General features: G+C 39.2%; 2 protein-coding genes across 5 annotated transcripts in view; both read left to right on the forward strand.

The window, feature by feature from the left end:
- Positions 1-17,492, forward strand: part of LOC106492086 (uncharacterized) — a 68,161-nt gene extending 50,669 nt beyond the window's left edge. The window contains exons 16-20 of one of the 3 annotated variants that reach the window (XM_067297837.1): positions 1,221-1,332; positions 6,668-6,751; positions 8,286-8,409; positions 14,288-14,378; positions 15,540-17,492. In XM_067297837.1, coding sequence (XP_067153938.1) covers positions 1,221-1,332; positions 6,668-6,751; positions 8,286-8,409; positions 14,288-14,378; positions 15,540-15,614 — 486 coding nt within the window. In that variant the 3' untranslated portion in view covers positions 15,615-17,492. The other 2 variants (XM_067297839.1, XM_067297838.1) reach the window with 2 other exon arrangements.
- Positions 17,493-21,769: 4,277 nt separating this feature from the next.
- On the forward strand, positions 21,770-26,680 carry LRAT (lecithin retinol acyltransferase). Of its 2 annotated transcripts, XM_013951854.2 has the most exons (3): positions 21,770-22,343; positions 23,147-23,234; positions 24,776-26,680. In XM_013951854.2, exons 1-3 carry the CDS (start codon positions 21,801-21,803, stop codon positions 24,790-24,792), a joined length of 648 nt encoding a protein of 215 aa, XP_013807308.2. In that variant the 5' UTR covers positions 21,770-21,800; the 3' UTR covers positions 24,793-26,680. The 2 variants fall into 2 exon arrangements, with proteins under 2 accessions (XP_013807308.2, XP_067153941.1); XM_067297840.1 differs by having other exon boundaries at positions 23,147-26,680.
- Positions 26,681-27,163: the final 483 nt, after the last annotated feature.

The raw sequence follows: 27,163 nt of genomic DNA on the forward strand, positions 1-27,163 counted from the left end.
GACCAAGGGTTCCTGTTGCTCTGTTCATGCAGGATGTCTGCATGACACTTTTATTTGGTTTGTATTTTCATTGCGACATTAAAAACAAAATATCCAGGATTAATATCATTTTCCAGTGCTGCCCCAGCTACCTGCATTCTTGACTCTATGAGCTCATACCTGTTTAATGATGCAGGGGGGGGAGAAATTTCTCCTCTTAGAAAGGGAAGGAGGGTATGCCACATATGTGGAGACCATAGGGTAATTGTTTTCTTTTGGGGAAAAATGCCAAAATATGGTGGCCACTGAAATAAAATGTGCAAAGCTTAGTTACCCAAAACTCTGCCAGTAGCTTTTTATATCAGATGGACTTAATCCGGAGCTAAAGGTGAATAGCCAAAATACTAGTAATAACTATTTTGGCCCCTAGTATATTCATTTTGTATTTTCCTTATAAAAGAGCATTTGTAACAACAGTCAATTTACCTAAATACATCTACAGGAAAAGACAGAAACTTAGTATTCACTTATAAAGCAAAGCAGTACATCATCCAGGGTTAACTTTTATTTTTGAGGTTGATAGTGAACCTGCATGTGATTGAAGACATCTAGAAGAACTGATAAGCCATATACTTAGTGAACAGATGCTCCCTTTGTTTTCCACAAAAAATCACCTCTAAAACTTGCTTTCATTGAATGTGTTTCAAGGTGAATTTAGGATCCAGAAAGAAATTTGTCATTAATATGGACAGTGACATTAAAAAGAAAAATGGGTTAAATCATGTAGGAGCTAGAAGCTGTCAAGTTTCAGGCTTCAGGATTTCAACTTTTAGGATTTACTGATAAGAGTTGTGAAGCAAAATTCTGTATAGTACTGCTGCACTTAAGAAAATAGGGAGGAGATTTGCCTTCCTTTAAAATGCACCAAACTGGATAGAATGTTTCTTTGATCTACTACAACAGTATGTTTGGTTTATTCTGTTACAAGAAAATACAGTTTATGTAGTTTGTTCTTTATGTTTTTATGTTTTCTTCCCTATATGAAGATATCTTTTAGGAATAGAGTAGATCATTATTGTTGTTTTTATTATTACTATTTAAAAGGGGGGGATGGGGGCCTTATCCATAAAACTGTTACTGAAAATTTGCCAGATTATTATTTAATTAGAAATATGCTTTATTATACATGTGTTGCACAGGATTTCTCTAATTTGACAGTTTGAAAATTGGTATTTTTTCAGATCAACCTATTTTTAAATGGACAGCATGTTGAGACATTTGAGGAAGATCTCACATTTACATCAGAAGAAGTTGTTTCCTCTGATCCACCTAAGATTAACAGTGAACTGAAAGGTATGTTCATCTTTTATTTGTTCGTGTATCACTTGCTATCTGTGCTGGATTTTATCCATGAAATATATTTTACCTCTTTATGCTACACATTATTAACTCCTTTACAAAATACTTCTGTTACTTTTCTTGGGAAGGAAGGCGTTTAAACCTAGCATCACACAGTATAAGATGTAATGGAGCTTGTAACAAATATTTAAGTAAGTGGTTGTTCAAAACAACCAAACCTTAGACACAACTAAAAACGCAAGAACACTGGCTTGAAACTGAAACATGACTTAAAAGTATATTGCAAATTTACTTTGTTAATCCTGGAAGTAAGTGGTCTTACTTTACATTAAAATCATTGTGTTCAGAATGGAGAATAGACTTACAAAATACTTAAAATACAGATGATTAAAATTCAGCCATATTCCATAAATCAGCCTTCACAAAATAAGAGTGGTATCAATCTGGTACTGGTGACACTTGAAGAAAACATACTACACTAATGATCCAGCATGACAATTCCTGTGCTGCTGTTAGACTTGTCTAATCAAATTCTCTGAAGAAAGAAGAAAAGAAACTTAAAAGGAGCAAACCAGTGAGCTGAACTGTGCAGATCAAAACATCTACAATAAGAAAGAAGTGTTCAATCTGAATAGTTTGTAGAAGTCAGGTACTAGGTTAAGGATTATAGAAAGTACTAGACATCTAAAGTTTTTTGTGTCCTTTCTAATGGCAGAATTGCATACTGTGTTGCTTAACATATAGGACATTTCATGATTCCCTTTTGGTCAGAACAGAATTTTTAGTATCTTACTCCTGCTCACAAGAGAAATGAGATAATTAATTTAAAACTCTGGATAGGTATTTGCAAATCTAAATGAGGTGACTTAATTAAAGATTACTTGTTAGAGTTATTTCTAAAAATAATATTAATGCTAAAAGAATACTTCAGGTATTGGAGTCAGTGTATACTTTAAAAGAAAATACTGATGCAAAGACATCAAAATACTAAGATTTATTCTGGGTTCCTATTGTAGGTGATGTAGTATTTCTCAAAACCAGTAATAGAATAATGTAACTACTAATTCTAAGTTAGTGAGGAATATTCTATATCATGTAGAGTAGTTTTTGAATATACATATAGCTGTAAAGTGCTTATTGCTCTTTGAAAGTTACTGGTGTTGAATGCCTAATTGCCATGAGTGATTTCATTTTCCCCTGTCCTTTCAAACATGTTTTTAATGTGTGATAACTTATGTCACGCAGAAGCTAGTTGAACTCTTAATACATATTTATCTCTTGCTTATGTCTGTTGCAAATCTAATCTCATCGCAGAATCTATTTGATACCTGGCAGTTCCAGGGAAGGCCATAGGGGATTTAACTAAGACTGAAAAATAGCAAACTGGGCAAGTTAAGAAATAGGAAGTCATTTTTCTCTTTAATAAAAGGATGAGCAAAGTTCCTAGCTTTTTGTTTCACCTATATTTAGCATTGCAGTCACCTTGAAAAAGTTATTAGACTTCTTGTTGCTCTCAAATGCCTTCTTATCATTAGAGAAAACATTCTGAGGTGCCTGACATCCCCGTTTTAAGTACTGAATTCTTCAGGCTTTATTCAGGCAAAACTCCACTTTTAAGGGTCAACAGAAATTTTCTGGTTGTTTCCCCTGAGAAGGACCTCTAAACTCTTGCCCTTAGTTTGTAAATAGAATTGTTTTCTGGATGTGACTGAAAGCTTACCTACTTCTCCGGCTTAATACATGGACAGTGTGTATGAGAAACAGACAAATGGGTTAGACTGTAAAAGGAGCAACTTCTGCTGAAATGTTTTCTGTCAGCATTTAGTAAGGGGGGAAGTATTTTTCTTTATGTTTCATGGTTATCTCGAGTGTGAGGGACTGTTGTCTTTGAACTGATAAGAAAAATATGTGAAAATGGATTTCAAAAATGCTGCTAGAAGTGGTTCTGGGAGAGTGGAATTTGAATTCACCATTTGCCCTAGCTTCGAAGAGAATTCTTTTGTAGATTTGTTTGAGATGTTTATTGAATGAAAACAGCTTCCTGATAAACAGATGATGAGGGATAAATAATTAGGGTAATAATAAATGAGAACACCAGAACACTTTCTAGAACTGGTTTTGTAAGGGGACACTGTCAAAGACTGTAAAATGTTGTTTGATGGAGAAAAGACTCCTACAGCTTATACAGTTTAAATTTTGTCATATTTCAACCTTTAAAGAAATGCTAGATTTTTTCTTGACTTGTGAATAGAACAAAATTATTAAAAATAATATGGTGATGTAGATTTAGCCAAAATGAGCAATGACCTTCAGCTGGACTGCTTCAGATGCTCTCTTTTGATGGAGGTGTTGTTTAGTCGCAAATAGCATTTCCCAATTAAATAAATAGACCCTGCGATATTTTCTGGCGAGTTTCAGGGCCCATTTCTGCTTGCATTTTTCCTGGAAGTGAACATGGCAACATGATCATCAAGCTCAAAACAAATCTCCTAGGTTTGCGTTAACTCTTGTTATTATGTACTTTTATCTTTTTAAGTTGGATGCTGTTGTGATTTATTACCAATGAAGAACCATAATGCTAGACTCAACTATAATCATTCTTTCAGCTTGTTTCTGACAGGGACCCAATATATGTTATAATACTTCAGGTCTTAACTAAAGCAGTTTAACACCAGTACATTGTTGTTGGGGGTGTGGGTAGGTGTCCTCTTTCTGATCCAGTTGTACCAATAGAAGAGATTTGCTATGGCCAGCCCCATGTTTGTTACTCTTTTCCCTGTTATTACCACTCAGATATGCTAGCAGAGCTACTTTTGTAAGTGGCACCTGATCTGCTTCAATCAAAATAAGTAGCATGAGCTAAGGTATACACTGTATAAATTACCTATCATTGCTGTGTAGTGAGGCATTTTGTCATCCATGCTCTCTCCCATACCCAAACTAACTTTTGGGATCTCTCCAGCTGCCACTGCCATGAACTTGCAGCCTCCCTCCCTGATAGGGACAGTAAAAACTGTGGGCAGTAGAACCTGGACATATTTTCCCTCTTAACAGTTTTGCTACAGCTCTCTAAATCAGTCTGGCTTGTGTTTGATTAATATGAACAGATCAGAGGATCCAGTAATTCTCTAGAGAGAAGGGAGTTGAAGGTGATGAGAATTTGGCTAGGGCTGGCTTGTCAGCTTGTCAGCTGACACGGCTGCTTACAGAGTGCATATTTATCCACGCCTTAATAGTAGAAGCACTTTAATTTAAATCATACCTGAACTTAATCATATTGTTAAATTTGTTTTACATATAATTTAAACACACCTTGGTACCTTGAGAATTAATTTAAATCAGCATAGTTATACTAATGAACTTTTTTTAATACAGCCTGCCTTTGGTCAGCATTCCATATTTGGCTCATTTAGAGCATAACATCTTTAGTATTCAATCTTTCATTCTGTAAAATTAAAAAACACACTATTTTGACATCATCAACAGAAGCCGTAACAATACAGAAAAAGTAGACTGACATGTCTTCAAGCAGCACTACATCTTACAGGCAGTGTGAAGGTTGTTCAACATACTTGATTTACAAAACTCTCTTTTCCGTTGCCTAAAATGTGTCAGTTTAACACTTTAGACTGAAATTTTATGTGACAAGCATGTGCCATAGGCTGAATCATTTTTGAAAATATAAGGAAAAAACATTTCAGAAGGTTGTCAGCAAGTTTTTGATAAAAATGTTGTTTGGCCATGCTAAAAGATCTTAGAAGTATTTCATTTGAAAGCAGTGCAGTAGTTTCTTCATGTTTTGTAGCAGAGAGTTTTAAAGTCAGAAAGAATTTTAGAAGGAATTCCTACAGTCTGCAAAAATCAGCTCAAAATGGGCAATATAGTACCTGAAGAATGACATTTCTCAGGTATTCAGTAGACATTTGTTGGTGTTTCAGAGCTAACACGCTCTGAATCACGAGTCTGTACTAAAATGCCTCATCTAAACTGTTCAGAGACCCAGCAAGACTTCCCCTGAAATTGCTTCTTGTGGCTGCCACCCACAGCTGTTGCACCAGAAATTGTGACAGAAAGCAGGGAGCTTATCGCTCCTGTGCTCTGAATGTTCCCCCTGCTGGTGTCCAAGCAGCAAAGAGAGAGGAAAAGCTGCTAACTTGTGCACCGAAACATGAGAAAATAACAGGAAAGAGAAATAGGGGACATGGTAACTGAGTGGATGACAAATGTACACGAGTGTAGATCAGTCTGTTAGAGATGCTGGGACTGAAAAGTAAGTGGGCTAGTGAAGCCCTGAGTGCCAGCAGAGCTGGTATGGCCACAGGGAAATAGGAACAGAAGCAAAACTAGTTGGAAATCACTAGATTCTCTCTGCCCCAAAATTGGGATGTACCTAGGTTTTGAGTTTCACTAATATGCTACTACCAACAAATACTGAAACTCGGTAGCAAAATGAGCACTTCATCTCTCGCTATGGGGAACAGGAACTAGATGGTGACAGTCTACTACTGTTATTAATCAACAGTTGCACAATTTGAAGAGGTCTGCGCTGTGAAACTAAACCATCAAACCTTGCTTAAACCATGTAGATGATAGTATGGTTCCACAAGACTGAATTTCGGGGTTTGGGTGGGGGTGGGTTTGCTGCTTGCTCCCTGTGTGTGTGTGTGTGTGTGTGTGTGTAGAGAGAGAGAGGTGTATATATATACACACACACGCACACACGATAGGGTAATTAGTAGGAGCTCATGAATCATATAATACTACAATATTTACAAAATTAGTCATTTTTTAAAATCTTGGGATTTTTCTATGTAACTGAGTAAATAATCTTTATAGGAGCGAGTATGAGAGAGACACATTGTCTTCAAAGGGGGGTTGTGACTGTTTTCTACAGACAGCAACTAGTTATCAGGACAGTAGCAACTACATGTATTTTCCATGAGCACTGGAAGCAGAGATGTGTCTTAATGGGACAAAAGTTGTCAGCCAGTCAAGAAATGAGAAATGGCTTCTGTCTGCTTTAGAAATAATAGACTGCTAACACCAAGATGAATTCAAGGGTGGTGGAAGAGGTGATGGCTGGCACAGCATTCAGCTGTACAAAGGTAAAAGGGGTTTAAGAAATAGAACAGGAGAGATTAAGTTTGTAATTTGGCCCCCAGCCTGATTTATCATCTGGTAAGTGTTTGTATGGGAAGAAAGCTTTGGGAAGTTTCGTGGGAGTACTACAAACAATGCAGGAAGTACAGACTGAAAAGATGGTTACTTCTTCAAAGCATACCATTATATGTAGCTGTTATTAAAATGTACTCATTTTCATTTTGTATAGATCTGCCAAGTGGTCCACATACTTATCGCTTAGAAGACCTTGCCTACACTAGAAGCGGAGACAAAGGCAACTCTGCAAACATAGGTATTCTTCTTTTTCTTTCCTTCTAAAGTGATGGAAGATTTTCAAATAAGAGCTAGGCACCAAGTGCTCTTCTTAATTTTTTTGTAATCTCTCACATCCCTTACTTTTTTTTTTCCTTGTTGCCTTGATGCTGAAAGAAAAATTAATCCATGTAAACCCAGGATCCTACTAATGGAATATTTGTAGTTTTCTGTTCAGCAGCTGTTGAAATCTGAGGTACTAAAAAAATACTTGCAAATCATGCTACAAATTTGCAAAGTCAAGCTCCCCAAAGTTAAGCAATGTCTTTTTAAGGTTTCCTTTATGTCTTAGTTGCTACTTATTTGTGCATATGTGTTATCTAATGTAATCTCTTGATTGTCTGATCAGGTATAATATTTCTATATGTGAACTTCATAACATGGCTAAAACATCGATACTGTTAGGAAATACAAAAGTCTTTCTTACATGTAAGAGATTACTTTTAATTACATTGTTAATCCAAATGGTGTATTTCAGTATGCAGTCTCTTTACATTGATTATGCTGCTTCTTGCATTGTTTAATAATTCCTTCTATTCCTTACTTCTGCATGCAACAAATGGCTCTCTTACTTGTTGGAAGATGAGAGCGTGTGGTGTTCAAAGCTCATTATGAATTAAAGGTGCGTTTGGGATTTGATTTGCTAATAGCTGTCATGCTAAAACTGATAAATTTGTTCATTTATATCTAAGGAATATAGTTTTCTTGCCCTAGTCTGTGAAACTGTTTTTTGGGTTGAAGAATGAAGGACTTTTGATTATTTTTGTTCAAACTATAGTTGACCTGTATCGCAGCGTAGCATTGCCAAATTGTGAACGATAGTTAATAGACTTCCTTAGATATAGAGAAATCATTGCTTTATTAAAGAACAACAACAAAACACTTGATCTGTAAGATTAATTTAAACTTTGAAATTCAAAGATACAAAGATTATTGCACTGGGAACCAAATTCATATGAGAGGCAAATCTCCTGCTTTCCTGATCTTGCTGTGGAACCTCAGCTTCAACGTGAAGTTACATAACACTTATTAAAGCCTACTTACGGCAAAAATAATGCAACTGCGATTTCTCCCATTTACAACAGAACCTCATGCAAGGAGTGGGGCAAGAACCAAAGCTTCAGTTACTGTGCCCCAACTGATTTGATCGTGCTTTATTATGGTTAATTGCAATTGCTTGTGGAAATCACATGAGCTATTTAGGGAAGAGAACTGCATGTAGATTTGTTGTTGTGATTTTATTGTTGTTCTTTAGGTGTCTCTCAGTGGCAGAGACTGTGGGCAACCAGAAGAATGTCCAGTATCAGTGTGGGAGCATTCCTTCGTGTCATGTTCCACACCACCTCTCTGCTGGCAGATGGAAAGCTGTCATACTATTTTATTTGGGTGCTCATTAAAGAGGAGCCATATGTACAGTTTCAGATGAGAGGATGCTCTCAAATCAGTTTGTAAAGAAAAAGTGCAAATTGGTTTTAATAGCTTATATTCCAACTAACACCTACTATACCTGACAGGTGTGATAGCACGGCATCCCCTCTACTATCCATACCTAAAGAAAACTTTAACTGCTCAGGCCTTGGAGAACTACTTCCAACACCTTTTAGAGCGAGAAAAACCTGAAGAAAAACTAGTAACAAGGTGAGTAGCTTGCTGCTCAGTCCACAGTTGCATGTAGATACATGATGGTATCAGAAATTATTTTCAAGTATGTTAACATAAATATTGCAAAGCTGCCTGTGTTGTCTTTAATACTAATTTATGTATCTTCCTTTGAGGTTTTTAAATAACAACTTGAGCAATAGTCATTAAAAAAAGAAAATGGATGCATGAACTTGGTTCTCTCTTTTGAAGCTGGACAAAGGCAGTGATTCAGTTTATTTGGAGGCATTGTAAGTTCTCCAAATCAGCATATTAATGCTATGGATACTTTGTTTTGTTCCAGTACAGATATGTCTCCACAAAATAGAAATAACTTCTAAAGTAATTTGAGAAATGTATTTTTCCCTCATTTTTGAACCATTTGGTGACTGCAGGGGCCTTAGTAACTGAGGCTTCCCAGGCCTCAGAACCATTGCAGAACTGGGAGTTTGAAATCCCTAAAATACCATCTGAAAGGTGTACACAAAGCCATTGTCAATTGGAGCCCGAGACTACCTGATTTTCTTTTAGAAACCTGCTTCATCCTATCACTCTCTCTGCAGAACGCTTTAATTTTTATAAAATTTACTCACTTCAGAATAAAGATTGCATTCCTTTGAGTTCCCCCCCTCGATCTCACCTACATTCTTGCTACATTCACCAAGCCAGAATTTAAAGGAAAAGAACACGCATAGTTTCCCTTTTCAAAATATGAGAAGAGAATGTGCGTCCTAAACAGGACACGTTTACCTGGTGTTCATCTAGAGTGTCCTCTGCTGATAAACAGTATACATAACATTTTCATTCTCATGGCTGATGCTTAGGGTCCTTTCTGGGGGCTGGCGAATGTTCTTGTAGTAGGAAATAATACGGCTCATCCTCCTAAGGTTTAAAAACCTGTTGACTGTCTTATTGATACAGAATTCTAATATTGTAACAGGCTATTCAGTCTTCAGTATTTCTAAACCCTGTTTTAATATAGTCAATTATACTGCAAAGATGGAGAATCCACCAAAATCATTATGTTTTCATGGGTGCTGGATAAACTGTTAAGTGTCTCTTTTGGTTCTTTAAAGAGTCTGGCTCAGAAAGGTGCAACTCCAAGCTCAGAGAGAGCTTGGGGATATTTTAACCCCTGTTCTTTCTGAGTTGCAAGTACTGTTCTGTATCTCAGTAAGCTCCTCAATGCAGATCTTTCCCACCTTTTTGTAAGTGTGAACAAACCTTTGTATCTAATAAATTCCAATATCAAGAAGTGTAATTGAATTTCCTCTGAAACAGAGCAGAGAAGGGCAAAAAATTAAGTGTCATGCCTTGTAATGATACTTATAGAAGTTGATTTATTGTAGCTCCTTAATTCTGTTTATGTTCATAAATAAAAGTTGAAGTTTGCTGTGTCTGGCTGAAGCCAATTTATTTTGATTAATTAGATTATCTGTTCCTGGATTTGGCTTCTTCTAATGATGTGATAATGGAGCTCTGTGAGTGAATTGAAAAACTGCTGGGGAAAAGAATAGATCCTTTTGTGGAAATGTTTAGGATTATAAGGATTATGCTCATGTGCTTCAGATTGTGCAGTTTCTTTTTAAAATACTTGTTTAATTTTTAGTTTTTATTGTCATAAAAAGAGCTATCTTACATTTCCTCTCATTTCCTTTACCTAAAATGAGAGTGATTTTAAAATATATTTATATTCTTTTTTTATACTAAAAACATACCAGCAATGGCTCTGCCTCACCACTGACCAGAGGTTAGCAGCCAATTGCCTTTCATTCTTTTTCCTTAAGGCTATTAAAATAAATAGGTATGCCATGTAGAGAGAAAAGATAGGGTTATTTTTGATAGATATAACTGAAAACTCAGAAGCTTCGAGGTTTTCAGGTAACACAGTAATGAAAGATTTTCTTTCAAAAAATCTATGAAATTGCTTTTTCCCCACCTATGTAGAGTACATTCTTCTTGAGTTAATGACAGTTTTTCTCTTGTGCATAGCAGTGATGTGCAAGCCCAACAGGAAAAGTCAGACCAATCTAAGGGAAGGCAAGGAAGAGATAATTGTATTCAGGCAGAAATTTATTCTAAGTTTAAAAAAGGATGCCGCCCATCCTTTTTCTGTGTAAACACATACAAACGTTCTGACTGTTACTGCCATTAAAAATAGCATCGATGCTGTAGTAAGATGTAGGATAGATATAAGATCATACATGTGAAAGGAAAGTGATTTTTTGGGGGGGGGGGGGGAGGGTTGTTTGTTTCTTAAGACATTTTGCCTTCCATCCTGTTAATAGCAGGTTAGTTGTCTGGTGTTTTGTATACAATGGCTTATAAATTGACCTCTGTTAATTTTAAAGAAGTATTAGAAATCAAATATGGTTTCACTCTTTAATTAAAAAAAAGCTAAAAATAAAATACTTGAATAGCTTATTACATACCATTTGCTGTATTGATCAGATACTTTTTTGCAATATCTTGTCAGGACTTCAGTTATACCCATCCTCCGTCATCATTAATTCTTCAGTTATATATTTCCATAATAGAGAACAGTATTAGCATTGTACCTATAAGTTGTTTTATTAAGGATTTATGTTACAAGCTCACGAAAAGGAATAAGAAACTTTTTATTTAGTGGTCATAGGCCGCTTATTTGAGAAGGATAGGAAAGTTTTCCTGTAAAAACTTGCTGGTTTCTTTTTCTGTCTTTCAAATCTTCTTTTCCTTCTGAGAGCATTCCACTGCTCAGAAATCTAATATGACAGCTGATTTCTTTGTATGGGATACTTTTACTAAGAGGTGAAGAACAAGAAAGCAGTGCTTCTTATGTGGACACAGACACTTCTAAATTGTTTTCTTTTCCATAATAAAGATAGCCTCATGCACTTCCCTACAGTGCATCTCTCAGGCAAACATCTCGTGTTAGCCTATGGGTTCTTCTCCTGCTTTCTTCTGACGGGAGGAATGCCATCTTTCTCTTGGTAGAAATGCACTAAACAATTTTAACCACATTATAATTGCCATGTATTTTTAACAGGAAATTCACAGGGAAACCTGACTTCTATTGAATATGTACGGACCTCACTTTAAAGGAAGTAGTTAAGCAGGCATCCCATTGTGCATAAGCATAGAAGTTCAGCTAGAAAAGTGAATTTTCCTTGTTTTATTGGTTTCTGTCGTAGCCTTACTATTCTTTGAAGGGTTTTTATTTGTTTTCTTTGCTTTTTGAAAGCAGCTCTTAAAACTTTTGATTGAACTGTGTAATTAGATATTATTTTCTTACTTATTTTAGATCTCAGTTAATTACACTTATTTAAATTGTTTAATTATTCTAGGTAAACACATGGCAATATCTTGGATGACGTATTGTTGCTGCTTAAGACTATCATGATTGTTACAGTGATTTTTTTTGTTGTTGTTGGAGTGTGTTTTGTGTGCACAAATATTTTGGACATCAAGTGCTTCAAGTAGGCCTTAAAATACTGAAAATACTGCCCTTTGTATATTTTTTGTAATTTTTAGCTAGAATCTGTTACTGTAAATATTTCCTCAAAGTAATTGAGGTGAATGTGCCATTCTTCAATATTCCAAATTAAGATCTGTTATTTATATTACCAACTCCCTCTACCAGAATTGTTGCAGGAGGAGAAATTACATTCTTCCAGCATCCATTCTTCCATTCTTCAGCATCTATGCTTCAGTTTCTTGGGTTATTGTTCCATTTTTTAATTTTAGCCAGGACTTCTGATATTTTTGTTGGATTAATAGTAATACCAAGTTCAGGTTCACATCCAAATCTAGGTGTTAAATAATTTAGGATTCCTTAATGGACTTCCTATTTGTTTTCCTGCTTTACCTCAATTATAAATGTACACTGGTGCACGTCAGTGCTTTTGCTGGTCTTAAGCAAAGGTGACGGGAGGAGTTGAAAGTAGTACTTTGTACAAACTTATTTTTATGAAGATGAACCAAACTACAATTTTGATAGGAAAATAACTGTTTGACTAATCCTTTATACTATCTGAAGGCTCCTAGTAGAGGCCACACTTTGGTAGTGATAACCAGGGTACTAAGAAGTTTCTTGCTGGCCATAAAGCAAAACAAATTGAAAAAGAAATAAGCAACCACCCACCCATCCCTAGGGGATCTCTCTTTGTTATTGCAGAATATGATGGAGATGACTACCTGTGGGCATAAAACTTCCATCAGAATGAAATGATAAGCTTGGGGTAGATTCGTGTTATCTTTTCAAAAAGGAGTGACCACAAGCTTGTAAAAGGAGGAGGGCTCATTCACAATGGAGTCTACTCTAAACTCCTTCATCCACTTAGGATTTGCAAGGCAATGTATCAGAAGTGCCAAATTGCTAACTAGATTCCTAAAGATGTATCATAGCGTTCTATATTTTGATGCAGAAACATAGTTATAAGGACAAGGGATGTTTTTTAGCTGCTTCCAAAGTATGGTCAATAGAATGCTAACGCCAATTTTTTTCCCTAATAACAGCTAGCAAAGTTAACACTAAAGTAGAATGTGGTAATAAAAGAGCGGACGGAAAATAAAAAATCATGGCCTAGGAGTCAGGTGCAGAGGGCAAGACATTCCGCGAATACTGCTTGCAGGAACATATCGAGAACTAAAGCATTTGCTAGGCTATTGAGCAGAACCAGAGGCTGACCACATCCGCTTCCAGTAGGGATTTCGGTCATCTGTCCAAGGTACAAGGGCATACTGAGCAGTGAATGTCAGCAACAGCTGTAATTTTTGCAATGCCAAAACAGGACTGAAAAGGATAAGCCTCAAAGTGACAAAATCAGTAATACAAAACTGAAGGTGAAGAAGCACTGCAAGAAATTCCAGCTATTTTAGAGGACAGATTTGAAGAATCTGTTGCAAGCAGATAAAGATCAGATAGTTGACTAAAGCAAAACAGTGTTGGAGAAAGTGTGATTTAAATTGTAGCACTCAAACATCTGTAGACATAGCAAGAATTAAATGTGCTCTTTTTCAGTTACTCTAATTCTTTCCTAAGGAAATAAAGGAAAGCCATCAAGTGCTTAGACAAAATATTGGGGGAAAACAAAAAACACAGAAACACCAAAAGAATACAAGAAAGAAGACAAAGCACTGAAAAATTGTGCAAGGCCAGGCAAATGGAAATATGCTGTAGGCCTATTTATTGAATTTGAAACAGTTTTATTAGGAAACTACAGAGCAATTTGCCAAACTTCTGCAAAAGTTTCCAAATTGGAAATGCACCAATCAAAAGCAAGGATGGAAAAATGCTTACTGTGGCAGCGGAACAGAAATAAAGAAGGTCTGTTACACTAAAATAGAATTGTTTTATCTTAACAAAGTAAAGTGTTTTACTCCAGTAAACTGTTGAAATGTAGCTTAACTTTTTTGGTTGTGGTTGTTAGAACCAACTGCAGAGAATATTATAAAAGTTTGATCTAGTGACTCTTATGGTTGTTTCTCAGTAATAGACAGCATGACTTGCTGATCAGATGGCAGCTATTGTTAGCAAAAGGGAGTTCTGAGAATTAAATGATTGTATTTTTCAGTAAAAGAACTAGAAGATACTAAAATACTGCACACTGTGATCTTTGTTCATATTGGATCTTGAACCTCTTGCCTACTGAGCTTTCTTTATGCATTTTCACTCTCAAAAAATTTAGAAAACTACCTCAATTAGAAATGAGTGAGTTTTGCGGTTGAGTAAGAAGAGAATGTTTACATTTTGATCCTGCCTTACTACTATTAAGGAGTTTGATTTGGGGCAAGGGGGAGGAACAAGGGGAAGGCCTTGGATTATTTTCAGTTGACTTGTATGCTTGACTCGGCAGTGGGGGACACCATTACAAGCATTGTAAATTTTATTTTGCAGATATGAGTTGCCAGGAATTCATGGATTAAATTTTGTTCTGAAGAATTCCCTTGGTGGTGGTGGCATAGCATCCCTAAGAAGTGACCCACAGGCATGTATTTAAGCATTGATTTAATGTAGTTATCTTTTATAATTATGTATTGTATAGTCTCTTTATAACCACTATTTGGGCTGGAACTGTATGCAGTATTTTTTTGAATCTGCAGTTCTTTTTAATTTCACATGAATACACATTATCTACTGCATTGTTTGAAGGTTTAAAAACTATGTAGTGAAGTACAGAGTTGATTTAGAATATTTATTGGGAAAGGTGTGTGTGGGGGTGAAAGGTAACTGATTTGAAGACTTAAGAGTTGGATGTCCTCTGCAATGCGCTACCTGTGTTTTTAGATGTACTAGTTAAATCAGCTTCTCAAAAATGCTGTCAAATTTTGGAGAATAAGAATTTATTAGACAGTTTTGATTAAGTGTTTCCTTGTACATATAGCAGCCATCAACTGCGAACTCCATTTGAATTTACAAGAGTTCTCTAAAGCCACATCAAGCTAAGCCTATGATTAATATAGTTAAATTATAGCTAATTAATATAAATACAAAAGAGGAAAAAAAAGATGCATAGAAGATCTTTTGTGCTGACCACATTATTTGGATACGAAACTAAAAGATTTTGCAAGTGTACATTTCAGGTATTAAATACTTGAAACATCTCCTAAACCTGACAATAAGATCCCTTAACATAGCAATGCTGTGGCTACAGTGAAGTGTAATTCTCTCACCGTAGGCTGAGAAATGCTTTAATTTGCAAATAATCTCAGCATGGTCAGCAAGACTATTCACAAAGTAAGATAATGTTGAGTGTGAATCAGAAGGCAGAACTGAAACTGAAAAAATTAACTTTTGCACTAGGTAACAAACAGATTGAAGAAACTCTGCTCAATCTAATTAGGATTAAATGCTTGAAAAGTTTAACCATATAGTTTTCCTTACTCAAGTATTTTGATTTACAAGTGAGAAAGCCAAATGAATAGAAAAGGTAAATATAACTTGTGTGAATATACAATCCAAGGCTTGAGAAAACTCACTCAAAATTTATATATATGTATATGTAAACACAAACAAAATTTATAAAACATAATGAATGCTTGTTGCTTGTGCTGATTATGGAAAAAATCATATTTAACAGTTTAAAAAAACGAATTTAAAAAGGTGGTATATTTAGATAGTAAGATTGTGTGGTTTTTCTTTCTTACAGGGCAAAGCGCTTGGACAGATGTTATTGGATTTCCAGATAAAGAATGTTCCTGATTTAAAATCACTGATAGAATAACAGGTGTTTGATACATATACTCTTAACACTTTGAGTAGTATAAAAGCATGTTATAAACAAAAACTGGCTTCTTGAGCCAGATATTAAAAAGTTACAGAGGGGAAATTATAGTGACAGTTATCTCTCAGAGGCTTAGCTATATGGCACAGATTAGCAAATGTTTTGAGTAATACCAGACTAATTGCTTTGTCTGTGACTGATAACATTTCCTGTCTAGATAATACATTGGATGAAGAATTAATATATTTCCTGTAAAATAAAATTAATCAAATTGCAATGTAATAATTATAAGACAAGAAGATAACCCTTTGTTCCAAGATGAAAGTTATCTCCTGTTAAGTCCATCTCTCTTTTCCTTCTTTAAATCTTTATTTGAAAATTATATGGACCAATATAGTTGAATTCATGTCAACTGTATTTGCCCTGTGCCTAGATTGAAGCTGGATCACCTGCTGTGTATCACTATGAAATCAATACTGTCTGGTACTGAAGAGCAGTTTTTTCCCAATAGGGCCATAAAAATGTAGTAATTGGTATTGCCATGTAGTGACTGATAGTAAGTATTGACCTTTGATGATACACCAAACTTCCAGAGGCTTCTGTAATTACTGAAAACCTTTTTTATTATTTCTATTTTCAACATCTCTTACTAATTAATCCATCAGTTGAAAAGCACTAAACAATAATTAATTGGAGTTCTTGACATGGGAATACATGGGTGGTGGAGGGGTGCCTTGTTTTCTTTCACCACTGTTACATCCTCATTTTGTATCACAGTCCCACCTGGATTAAGCTAATTTAGCTGTTATTTGCATTGTCCTTCCTACAGAAAGGTACACAAACCTTTCACAGGAAGGTCTGTCTCCTGCTGTAAAGGAAGATCATGTTGAATGCAGTGCATTCTGACTCCCAGTTATCATCTCCCTAGTTCCCTTTCTCCATCCATCCTTCTCCCTTCCTGGGAAGTATCACCACCACATACAAATTAGGATGCTCCTAAGCGAACATCTTCATCTGACTAAGCAGAGACTCAGAGATCCATATCATACTTCCTGGAATAGTATCAAGATGATGGAAATTCTGGCCCAGTAACTGTCTGTATTTCCTCTGCAGTAAGCCATATAAATACTACTCTGACTGTACAGGCATTTTATATTCAGAAATATATTTTTTCCTTTATTTCTGGGAGATTGTATTAATTGTTCAGTGCTGACAGAATGAAGCATTTCTAATACTGGATAAAATGATGAAAGTAAGTATTTTTTAAACTTCACCAAACTTCCCTATTGGTGTTCCTAAGTCTTGATCTGTGCTACCACTACTATTAATTTCCTAGCCTCTTGTTAATGAGGACTATACACTGAATTGTTCCCTTCTTTTTTGTGGTTTTGTTCACTTGACTTGAAGGTATCATAAGTGAAATCTCTATGGAAGTTGGCAGCAATTTTCAGTGGAACTATGATTTAACCGCACATCTTCATTTGTGATGTAAACATGTTATGCTCTTAGTCAGTCATCAGTACTGTCTGTGTATACAGTGTGGTTCAGTATGGTTGTCACAAAAAAATTAAAGTTATGACTTCATCCCAGAAAAATACCAACTTCATAATTTTAAAGAGGAAGTGGCATGCTATTGCTATCGTGTTTACATTCATTCTTCATTAGACAACTGTTGTTAATAATTTGAAAGCTTATTTGTTTAGTAAAACATGGAAAGGTATTGGGAGGAAATGATAGTGATAGACAGACTTCAGTAGCAATTCTAAAAGGATAAAAAAGGCTACACTAAATATATGCAATTTACTCAATATGCTGTTTAAGTGACTCTGTAAATGTGTATGCAACTATTTGGGGATTAAAGTAAACATTTATAAAGTACAGATTTGTTTTAGTCATTTAAGTTTCTTCCACTGGAAGAAAGTGAAACTTGATTTAAAGCTTCTTAAAATTGTGTTTTGGGGTTGTTTTACTTGTCTGGATTTTTCTGCATTGCCTTGTTAGTGCCCTTTTTCCTTGACATTTTGTTAAATGCAAAAACTGAGAGAGTCTACTGATACTTATTTTTTAGAGAGACAGTCATTTATAACTCCACAATGGAAGCATAATTTGATTAAAAAAGCTGTACGGTGTTCAAATGGATTGGATATGGGAAAATAAAGAGGTTATTTTTAATTCTGGAATTGCCCTTTTGGGTGCTATGAAACTGTCCTTCACAAACATGTCTTCTATCCATGTTTTGTTTTTTTGTTTTTTCAGTGCACCAGCTTGCACCAAATACCATTGCTTTTCAGATATTTTTCTTGCAAAACGTATCTTCTGAAAGTCCCTATCCAAAGACTTTGTCCTGTCCTTGAGCTCCTTAATGTATTTTAAATTCATGTACCTGTACTTGTTCTAGCAATCCCAGTTGACCTGAAAGCTTGTTAAAGCTGCATTTATTTATTAATCTACAGTAGAGATTGAGTAATTGAAAACAGTTTGATAAAATATAAATTGTACTTGCAGGTGAGCAAGTACATAGCATTGTATGTAGCAGGTACTTACCTTTGGCTTAACTTCAATCAGTTAACAAATGCATTTTGCTCATTTGTTAAACCAGGGCTGTTGCTCATGTAGACAAGAACTTACACTTCCAATTGCCTTTCTTTTCTGTTTTTTCCCTTTTGTGTTAGCTGGAATGGCAGGATGGAAATAATAATGACTAGTTCATAAGATAATGATCCATCTAATATACTAGAGATTCAGTATAACTGAAACTGGCTTATACCCCTTGGGAAATTTTCTTGCTGCGGCTCATCTCCATTGCAAAACAAAGGCTGTAAATTCTTTTACTTCTCTAAACTTTCTTACTGCATCTTACCTAACTCTCAAAATAAATCATAGGTTCTATCTTGAAATTCTTCTACAGCAGCTAACAGTCCAAACAAATACTTCAGCATTTGTTGTGTCATATTTAATAGTTTGAAGTGATTTAGTTGTGATGAAGTTTAGCAGTGATGCAGTTTAATGTGTATTAAAGATCTAGAAGATATTATACAAAAACTGTGCAAGAACGTAAGAAGGAATGTGCTGGAGTTTTAGGTTGAGGTACAAAGTACCTTTTCGGTTTAGCCATATCCAATGAAAACCTTTTTCCACTAAAATATATGGTTTTTTTATTTCCTTCTGAGTAGAGGAAAACATAATTGTAAGTATACCGCTTAAATTTGGTTTGCATTATAGCAGTTTGAAAGTAATAGGAGTGCAGCCCTTGAAGCTTGAAAGCAGTTAATGTACAATTGCAGATTGCCTTTCAAGAATCTGAATGGTTTCATTCAGAAATTAGTTTGTTGTTCTATCAAGTGCTTTGGATGCTGGTCTCTTAATGCTCAAAACAGTTTTAAGGTAGTGAAGCATTAACTGGCTGGATTTCACGTGCTGCAATTGGATATGTGTTTTAGCTGAAGGAGTGAAGCTGTTCCAGGGCTTGTCTGTCGCGTAATGCCTTTCTTGCTTGTTCCATTGGATTTCTGGACCTCAAAGTAAGTGAACAGTTGGGGGGAGGGAGAAACAAGGCTCGTTAGTGCTTTAGATGTTAGCCTGATGTGGAGGAGGAAGTTTCCACTGCAGAAATGTCACACCTGTCACTTTGTTTGAAACCCTCCCATGCAGTAAGACTTTGAGCCTCCTCCTCTTTGGGATTCCACTTTTCTTCTTGGGTTTCATCCCAGGTTTCCTTTACGGATTTACTTGTAATGGACCCTGGTGATTTGGGGATTAAAGTTAACTGGCATTAAGAAAGCAAACACAGGATGCCTCCAAGGAGAAGATCCAGTTTGGAAATGTCTGTTTCTGCCATGGAGTTCAGCTGAATCCCTTACCTTCTGAACTGTGGAACTGAAGTATCTAGCGTTAAAAGTATCTAACACTTACCTGTTTCAACAAAGATCATCCAGACATGCCCTTGGCAGCTTTGGAAAAGGAGAGAAAGGAGTTTTGAGATAGCAGCACAGGGCAGGACCAGTGCTTACACTCACAGGAGGGAGAGAAAAACCTTTCTGTGCCAGAACTGAGATTGTGCCCAGAGCCTTTTGTGGAGTCTGATAACCTTCTGGCTGTGGCACAGTGCTCCAGCTCTGGGCCGGCCACTGTGACCATCACCAAATGACTAGGATCCTTTATACTGGTCAAGTTTTTTAAATCTTTTCTTTTTCTCCTTTCCAAGTCCCTTAAAAAATGCACTGGTAAGAAAAGAAAAAAGTCTCCCCTCCCCAGGTTGGTATTTACTAATAGCATGAGTAAAAGTTTCAAACCTTCCAAAGGTGTTCAACCATCTGGGACTTGAAAAGATGCTATTTTAATGATGTGTGGCTGGTGACTAATCCACAGAAGTCCTACCAGCATCACAAAAGGTATTTTCTCTTTTATAAGTGACATGATTTTGAAGTAGGGAGCTTGAAGTGGCTAAGCCTCTTGCATAAAATATTTGGCTGAGATTCTCCACAGAAAATCCCAAATGTCTGATCACTGGTAAGAAGTGCTGAAGCTCTTGCCTGTAATCAGCGACCAAACAAGAGGTTACTGTGAGCCTCAGTATTCCTTTGCAAATTAAGCAAGGTGAGGCTTGTTTCTCTGAAAATCTTCAGTTACCCAGAAAGTTGTTCCTTCTGCTCTGAGCAGGAGGAAATAGGAAGGCAATGCTAGTTTTCATTTCCAGTTAGGGAGTAGTAAGAAATGCACTCCCCTGATATATTTTCTTCATTGAGAAGTGGAAAAACTGCTCTGGGTCATTGCTATGCCTCATATTTCCTGTATGCAAGAAGTATTAGGTTTTCAGGTGCTATTTACCAAACCTTGGTTCAATATCCAGGGTAGCAGGAGGCTCTGGCCTGCTCAGTCCTTCGCATCCCCTTTGCTTTTCCGTTCATATCAGAGTTGCTCCCCAGTGGGATGTTGAACCGTTTCTCTGGTGCGCTGGAGCGAGCCAAGGGCTCCGGCAGCCCCTGGGTTTTCTGGGGATCTTGTCCTTCATCTTAACACCAGCTCTCAGCTTTAAAGCAACTGAGGAAGGAAAACCAACTTGCTGTTTCAACATGGTTTGCCTGTGGAGAGGTGCCAAGATGTTGCACAGTACCGCTCCTCTTCTTGCTTCATTTTTTTTTGTGTGTGTGTGTGCTTGACCATGTGTATATTTTGTGTTTGTCTGAACATCCACAACCTGCAGGAAGTTGGATCATCGGAGCTGGCAACTTCAGAAAGAGCCTGCGGTTGGAGGAAGATGCTCCCAAATACTATTCCCACCCACCCCCCAAGCCACTCTGAGTTTCAAGCGGAGGCGAAAGTTTCCCATTCCAGCCAGAGTGGAAGCACAGCGGCAGGAGTGTCTGTGGCACGAACAAAAGCAGAGGGGGACAGCGGCGGGGACTCGGTGGCGGGCCGCAGCCCTGGGGCGGCGGAGAAAGGGGAGAGCGGCCCCCTGCCCTGCCGCTCTCCGCGCCCGTCATCTTCCAGGTAAAATGAATGTCCGCCCCATCCATCATCCCGCCGCCCCGGGGGGGCGGGAATTTGCTCGGCTACTGAGACTTACTAGCCTCAGACGGGGAGGCTTTGTTGGCCTGACAGAGCTGCTCTTTTGTGGGCTTTGTTGCCAGGATTTATGTATTTACATAATTGATTAGCATAAAACAAAACGCGAAGGATCGGCTCTCGCGTTTTCCCACTCCTTAGCTGGCGGGTTTCTAGGACCAGTTAATTTACAAACGGCGTTCCCCGCTCTCCCCTCCTCTTTGGCGAAAGCAAGGCGCCTTGGGGCGATGCTGATCCGCTACGAGGCGGCGGCTTTGCCCTGCGGGAGCGCCCGCCCCTGCCCCTCCGCTCCGCTCGGCCTCCCCTCGGCGCTGTGCCGCCCTCCGCGGCGAGCAGGGGCTCTGCTCGGCGGCGGCGGCGGCGGCGGCACGGGGTCCCGAGCGGAGGGCAGGAGGCAAGCGGCAGCTGGGCCGGGCCCTCGCCGCCCCGTTCCCCGGGGCAGGTGAGGGGCGCGGCGCGGGGGGGGGGGGGGGGGCGGGCGCTGCCCGCACGCCGCTCGCCCAGGGGGCCGGCCGGCCGGGCGCCCGCCCCGCCCCGCCCCGCCCCGCCCCGCCCGGCAGCCTAGAAAAGTGGCGCTGGGGCGCGGGGGGGCGCGGCGGCACGGAGCGGAGGCCCCGCGCCATGGAGAAGCGCGCGCCGCAGGCGGCCTCGCTGCTGCTGGAGAAGCTGCTGCTCCTCGCCCACGTCCGGGCTCTGCCCGCCGGCGCCGGCGGGGAGCTGCCGCCGCCCGCCCCCGGCTGCTGCGACACCAGCCGCTTCGAGCGCGGCGACCTGCTGGAGGTGCCGCGCACCCTCTTCATCCACTTCGGCATCTACCTGGGCGACAACCGCGTCGCCCACCTGATGCCCGACATCCTGCCCGCCTTCACCGACGACCGCCGCCAGCTCCAGCAAGTGGTGACCAACAAGCGGCTCGTCCTGGGCGTCATCGCCAAGATGGCTAGCATCCGCGTCGACAGCGTGGAGGACTTCGCCTACGGGGGCAGCGTCCTGGTGAACCGCATGGACCGGCTCTTCAAGGACCAGGTGCTGGGCAGCGAGGAGGCGGCGCGCCGCGCGGAGAGGCTGGTGGGCGCCACGGCCTACAGCCTGCTCTGGAACAACTGCGAGCACTTCGTCACCTACTGCCGCTACGGCGCCCCGGTCAGCTTCCAGACCGACAAGGTACCGCCCCGGCTCCGGCGGCGGGCGGCCACCGGTTTCGGACGCCGCCGCCGGCGGCCCGACGGGGCGGCCCGCGGTGTGTGTGTGTGGGGGGGGGGGGAGCCGCGCCATGCGGAGCTGCCCGCACGGCCGGGCCGGCGGCGCCTGGGGCGAGCGCGCGGCTGCCCAGCGGCCGCCGCGGGGGCGGGGGGGGCCGCCAGGTGTCGCGGGGCGGCCCGGCCGAGGAGGGAGCCGGCGCGGCGCGGCGCCGCCCTTGCCCCGGCGGGCGGTTCGCGCCCCGGCAGCGGGTCAGCGGGTGCCGAGGCCGGGCTCCCGCGCGGGCCGTGCGCCGCTGGCCCCGCAGGCCGGGTAGGCTGCTGCGGTGCCGCCCGCCGCCGCCGCGTCAGGCCGGGCGGCCCTTTACGGGGGCTGCGGGGCATTAAAACAAGGGCCGGGCCGCTTAGAAACGACGGTAACTTGGTCCCTGTTGGATTGGACTGGCAAGAAAAGCGAAGCCGAATTCGTAGGACAACAGTCGACTCGCTCTTAAAATACCCTTGGGCTGTTCAGTCCCCGGTACTGTGCTGTCAGAGCAGGAATAAAGCTCACGTCGTGAGCGAGTGCTGGACTGATTCCAAAGGGCTGTATACCTGTTTCCACTTTGTACTGTGCTCAAGGTAGCCCGTGGGAGGGCTGTCGTGGTAACAGGCAGTCGTTAATAGAGAGGGGCTATCTGAAGCTGTCTGTTTAAAGCTTTTTTTTTTTTTTTTTTTTTTTTTTTTTTTAGCTTTTCTCTTTAACCTTGACCTTTTGCTCTTTTGCAGTTCTGTGAAACTGTGAAGATGATTATTCGGGACCAGAGGAGTGTTCTTGCTTCAGTGCTCGTGGGATTGGCATCAATAGTCTGCCTAGGTTTGGCACCCTCCACCACACTCCCCACTATTTTTATTCCCTTCTTTCTGTGGATGGCTGGCTAACAGCCTTCCAAGAAGCCTGTGGCCAGCATCTGTATATAGGATGTATACTACTGTATTTATAAAAGCACAAATTACTCATCAGCATTGTGTAAAGCAAAATTTCCTAACCTTGTGTGCCATTTTTAAATACAACTTTGTCTAGAACACAGTGCACAAGGAGTAGCTTACTGTGTAAGCCAAATAATAGATTTCCTGAAAATCTCAGTTGGTACATTTTAACACACCTCTGAAGCCATGCAAAAGTAGGGGTGCAGTGCAGTTCTGCTGCTTGCCTTTAGCCTTAAGTGATTCTGATAGTCTTTCATGTTCTTTAATTTCTTAGCTGCGTACCTGGATGTTATAACTATTAATAAAAATGAATGATGGAGTACCATGAAGTGACGGATATTGAGAACAAACTACTTCTTAATTTCATCCATACAGTTTATATTCAGAAGTTACTGTTTCTATTCCTAAAATGTCCTTTAATGGAGATAGAAGTAACTAAATTGACTCTGATAGAAGAAAAAAAAAAAAAAAGAAAAAGAAAGAAAAAACTCCAGCCTGAGCATTCCGTGCTGTAGTAACACATCTGTCCTTTGAGTTCCCTTCTGGGAAACGTTCACAAATCTCTTTTTCATGTTAATTTTATAGATACTTGCTACTGTATTTAACAACTCTTTGATTGGATTAGTGGTAGGGAAAGTCTGCATTATCTCAGCCTTTTGCTTGCTAATAATAGTTGTCAGTATAGCTAATATAAATGGGGGGGGCAGAGTTTAGAAGGTACAGGAGGAAACCAATTTCCTTTGTGAAAGCTGGTAACATAAAAAACATGGCAAATTCCCAGTGTTCCAGGGCACATGGAGTGAGGAGGAGAATGGAAGCCAATTTAGTTCTTATTGTCCCTCAGTAATGGGACCCATGTGGGTGCCTTAAAGCATCAGGGATCACTGGAGCAGTTCTTGCGGTCACTATATTGTCATTTTGGGTATCACCTTAAAACACCGATGCCTCTCTGCGAAAGAAGACATCTTTCTTCACTTATGAAAAAGCATTCACTTACAAGCTAGCAGTTGGTGCTAAAAAACAAACAAACAAAAAAACCACTTAAGTGTTGAGGCCATTTTATCAAAGTATAAACTGATTTGAAATCAACTTCATCTAGTCAATTGTTTGAGTGACTACTGCTCTTTTTCCTTCTTTCTTCCCCTTTCCTCAGCCATGTCTCAATGTATGCAAAGAAGTTGTTCAGCTCCTGGAATGTCTTGTATGGTATACATGTACTTACATGTTCATGCACTATGCTTGCCTTGCTTTCTAGTCAAAGGCAAACACAATGGTATCTTCACCAAGAACTGAACCTCAGATTTACTTCTTTCTATATATGGTTTTCAGTATTCTGTAATCAGCTCTGCTACTGAAGTTTCCATTTTTTCCATTTTTAGAGTAAGACTCACTTTAACTGTACTATTGAACTCCTTCTCCTTCCCCTAGACCCCACAGCTGTTTGAAGATTGGATTCTTGAACTGTGAGTCTACTTGGCTGTCTTTAATGTTTCTTCTTCTGGCTGTTCCACTATAACTGACAAAGAATGTAAAGACTGGGGTGAAATTCCAATCTCATAGAGAACAACAGCACTACTACTGCTGTCATCAACTGAGAGGGGATTTCAACCCAGCTTTCGGTATTGGTTCAGTTTGCAGCCCAGCTCCAAAACAGTTGGATATCAATTACTGTTGGATCCTTATAAACAACTTCTCTTCTGCTTTCAAAGATTGCAATGGTCTGTGTATCTGTCTCTGGTAAACTTTTAAGGTGTTTTTTAATTAACATGAATTGCTTTTTTATAGTGTATGCATCAGTAATATTTACATAAATTCCAATGTGTTTTTTTTTACTTGCTGTACATGAGGTATGAACTGTAGTCATTACTGTAATTATATAAATAGAATTTATTCATTTTAAAATGTCTACCTGCCTCTTGAAACTGAGTATAATGTTATAGCCTTTCTGTAACATATCCCAGTAGAGCACTGAGTGATCCATTAACATGCAGTTACATGGTGTCTGATTACAGGTGGGCTTTTCTTTTCCCCTTTATTTACTTGAGATTTATAAGAATTCCAGTAATTCGTATGAGTCATTTATACAATAAACATTGGGGTCATGACTAGTAACCAAATCATGAGTAGTATTGTTGGAAGGCAGAGAAATGTTGCTGCTCTAGCTTCAGAAGTATCAAAGGACCAATACTGCTGCTTTGCTAATGATGTTGAGAAGGAAGCATCCAAGTTAGGATGGGGGGACAAAGTTAGGACTTTGATAGGTGTCAGTATGACAGGAATGAAACCAGTTCCTTACAGACTTCCAGCTGCATTAGGAAATGCTGAAAGGAAATCCTCTAAAGTGTGAACTTTAAGAAGCTTACAAAATACCATGAAACAGTTTAGAATGTCCTATTATGTCGTTTCATTAGCAATAAGTAGTAGAGGTAAATGGGGAGAAATTGAGCTGTATGTTTAGAATTTTTTCCTACCAGCTCTCATTCTAGCAGAGACCTGGAAATTTTGTTAGTTAAAGTCAAGCATGAGTCAAATCAGTTATACTCAGGGAAGAACAAGTCTAGCAGGCATGAATTCTTATGTTCAGCTCAGCGGGTGGTGTTTTTGCTCTGAAATATTTTGGTAAATGTCAGTGTCAACTGTTTTTTCTGCAATGAGTTGAGTAAAAATAACTACTTGCTCTAGGTGGAGCATTGCATTTCAGACGAGCTCAACTATGATGCCATTGAAGTGAAGGAGCTAGTTAAAAAGGAAAAACACTAGAAACTGGAGCAGTACAGCTGTTTGGAAATGGGTGTGTTTAGAAGTGACGTTGTTCATTGGTAACTGTAAGTGGTGGTGATGGGGAGTGTAAATCTAGAGCTGCACTTCATTTTAGTGGTAGGGCTGTTTGGAAAAATTGTTTGGTTAAACCTGAATATGTAATGGAGGAATTTAACCATCACCACTGTGCCACTGGGAAATGCAAGCAGTGAAGACAAGCGAAAAGGATAGACTTCTGCTTTCCAAAGAAAACAGAAATAAAATGACCATTTACAACACTAGTAATGTCTTTACAAAACCTGTGTTTTAAAGAAAAAAATGTTGCTAAATGAAGAGATTAGAACATTGAGCTTTCTGTTTGTATTTATTTTAGCTTGGAATGTAAATAATGATTCATTTTGTGGCTGAACAGCCATCTCCTGCTTGATTTCACCTTTGGGTCCTCCTGTGCTGAAGGAGATTGCTACATATAAATACCACTGAGGCTTTTAATGAAAACAAAATCATAGCAATACTAGTTAAAGTCTGGGGGGGAGGGGAAGAGGGAATTAAACTTGTGTGTGACTTGTCATCATCCAGACAGGTTTTAGAAAGCAAGCTGTGGCAACAAGAAATGTTAGAACTATGATCTCTACAAATGATATGGTGTTGTATTATATATTGCATGTTCTCACATTAAATAAAGTATCACACACTACTGAATGATACAGCACTGTGTTAGACAGTCACTAGAATCTCTTTTTTCCCATTAAAGTTCTCAGGTGACTGTAGGAGCCAGTTGCTACTTACACTTTATGATAGTTTAGGACTTGATCCCTCTAAGCAGTTAGGAACAGATCATTAGGAACAGATTTACTCATCTGAAATTACGATACAGAAACTTACTGGTTTGCAGCTCTTTGCTGTAGCATGTTACACTTTCCCATAACCCTTAAAGGAATCTTTCAGAATGCTGTGCTGACAAAATAAACTATCTCCTCCATTACAGGAATATATCACTAAGAATATCCGAGGCTGCTTTTTGGTAGTAACTCCTTAAAACTAGATTCTGAGCTC

This window comes from Apteryx mantelli, chromosome 5 (assembly GCF_036417845.1).
Source record: "Apteryx mantelli isolate bAptMan1 chromosome 5, bAptMan1.hap1, whole genome shotgun sequence".
Classification (NCBI taxonomy): Eukaryota; Metazoa; Chordata; class Aves; order Apterygiformes; family Apterygidae; genus Apteryx; species Apteryx mantelli.

Excerpts from the sequence above, each read along its gene's own strand:
- LRAT (XM_067297840.1), top strand. The coding sequence starts at position 21,801 with ATGGAGAAGCGCGCGCCGCAGGCGGCCTCGCTGCTGCTGGAGAAGCTG. Across the intron at positions 22,344-23,146 it reads TCAGCTTCCAGACCGACAAG|TTCTGTGAAACTGTGAAGAT; the intron begins GTACCGCCCCGG and ends GCTCTTTTGCAG.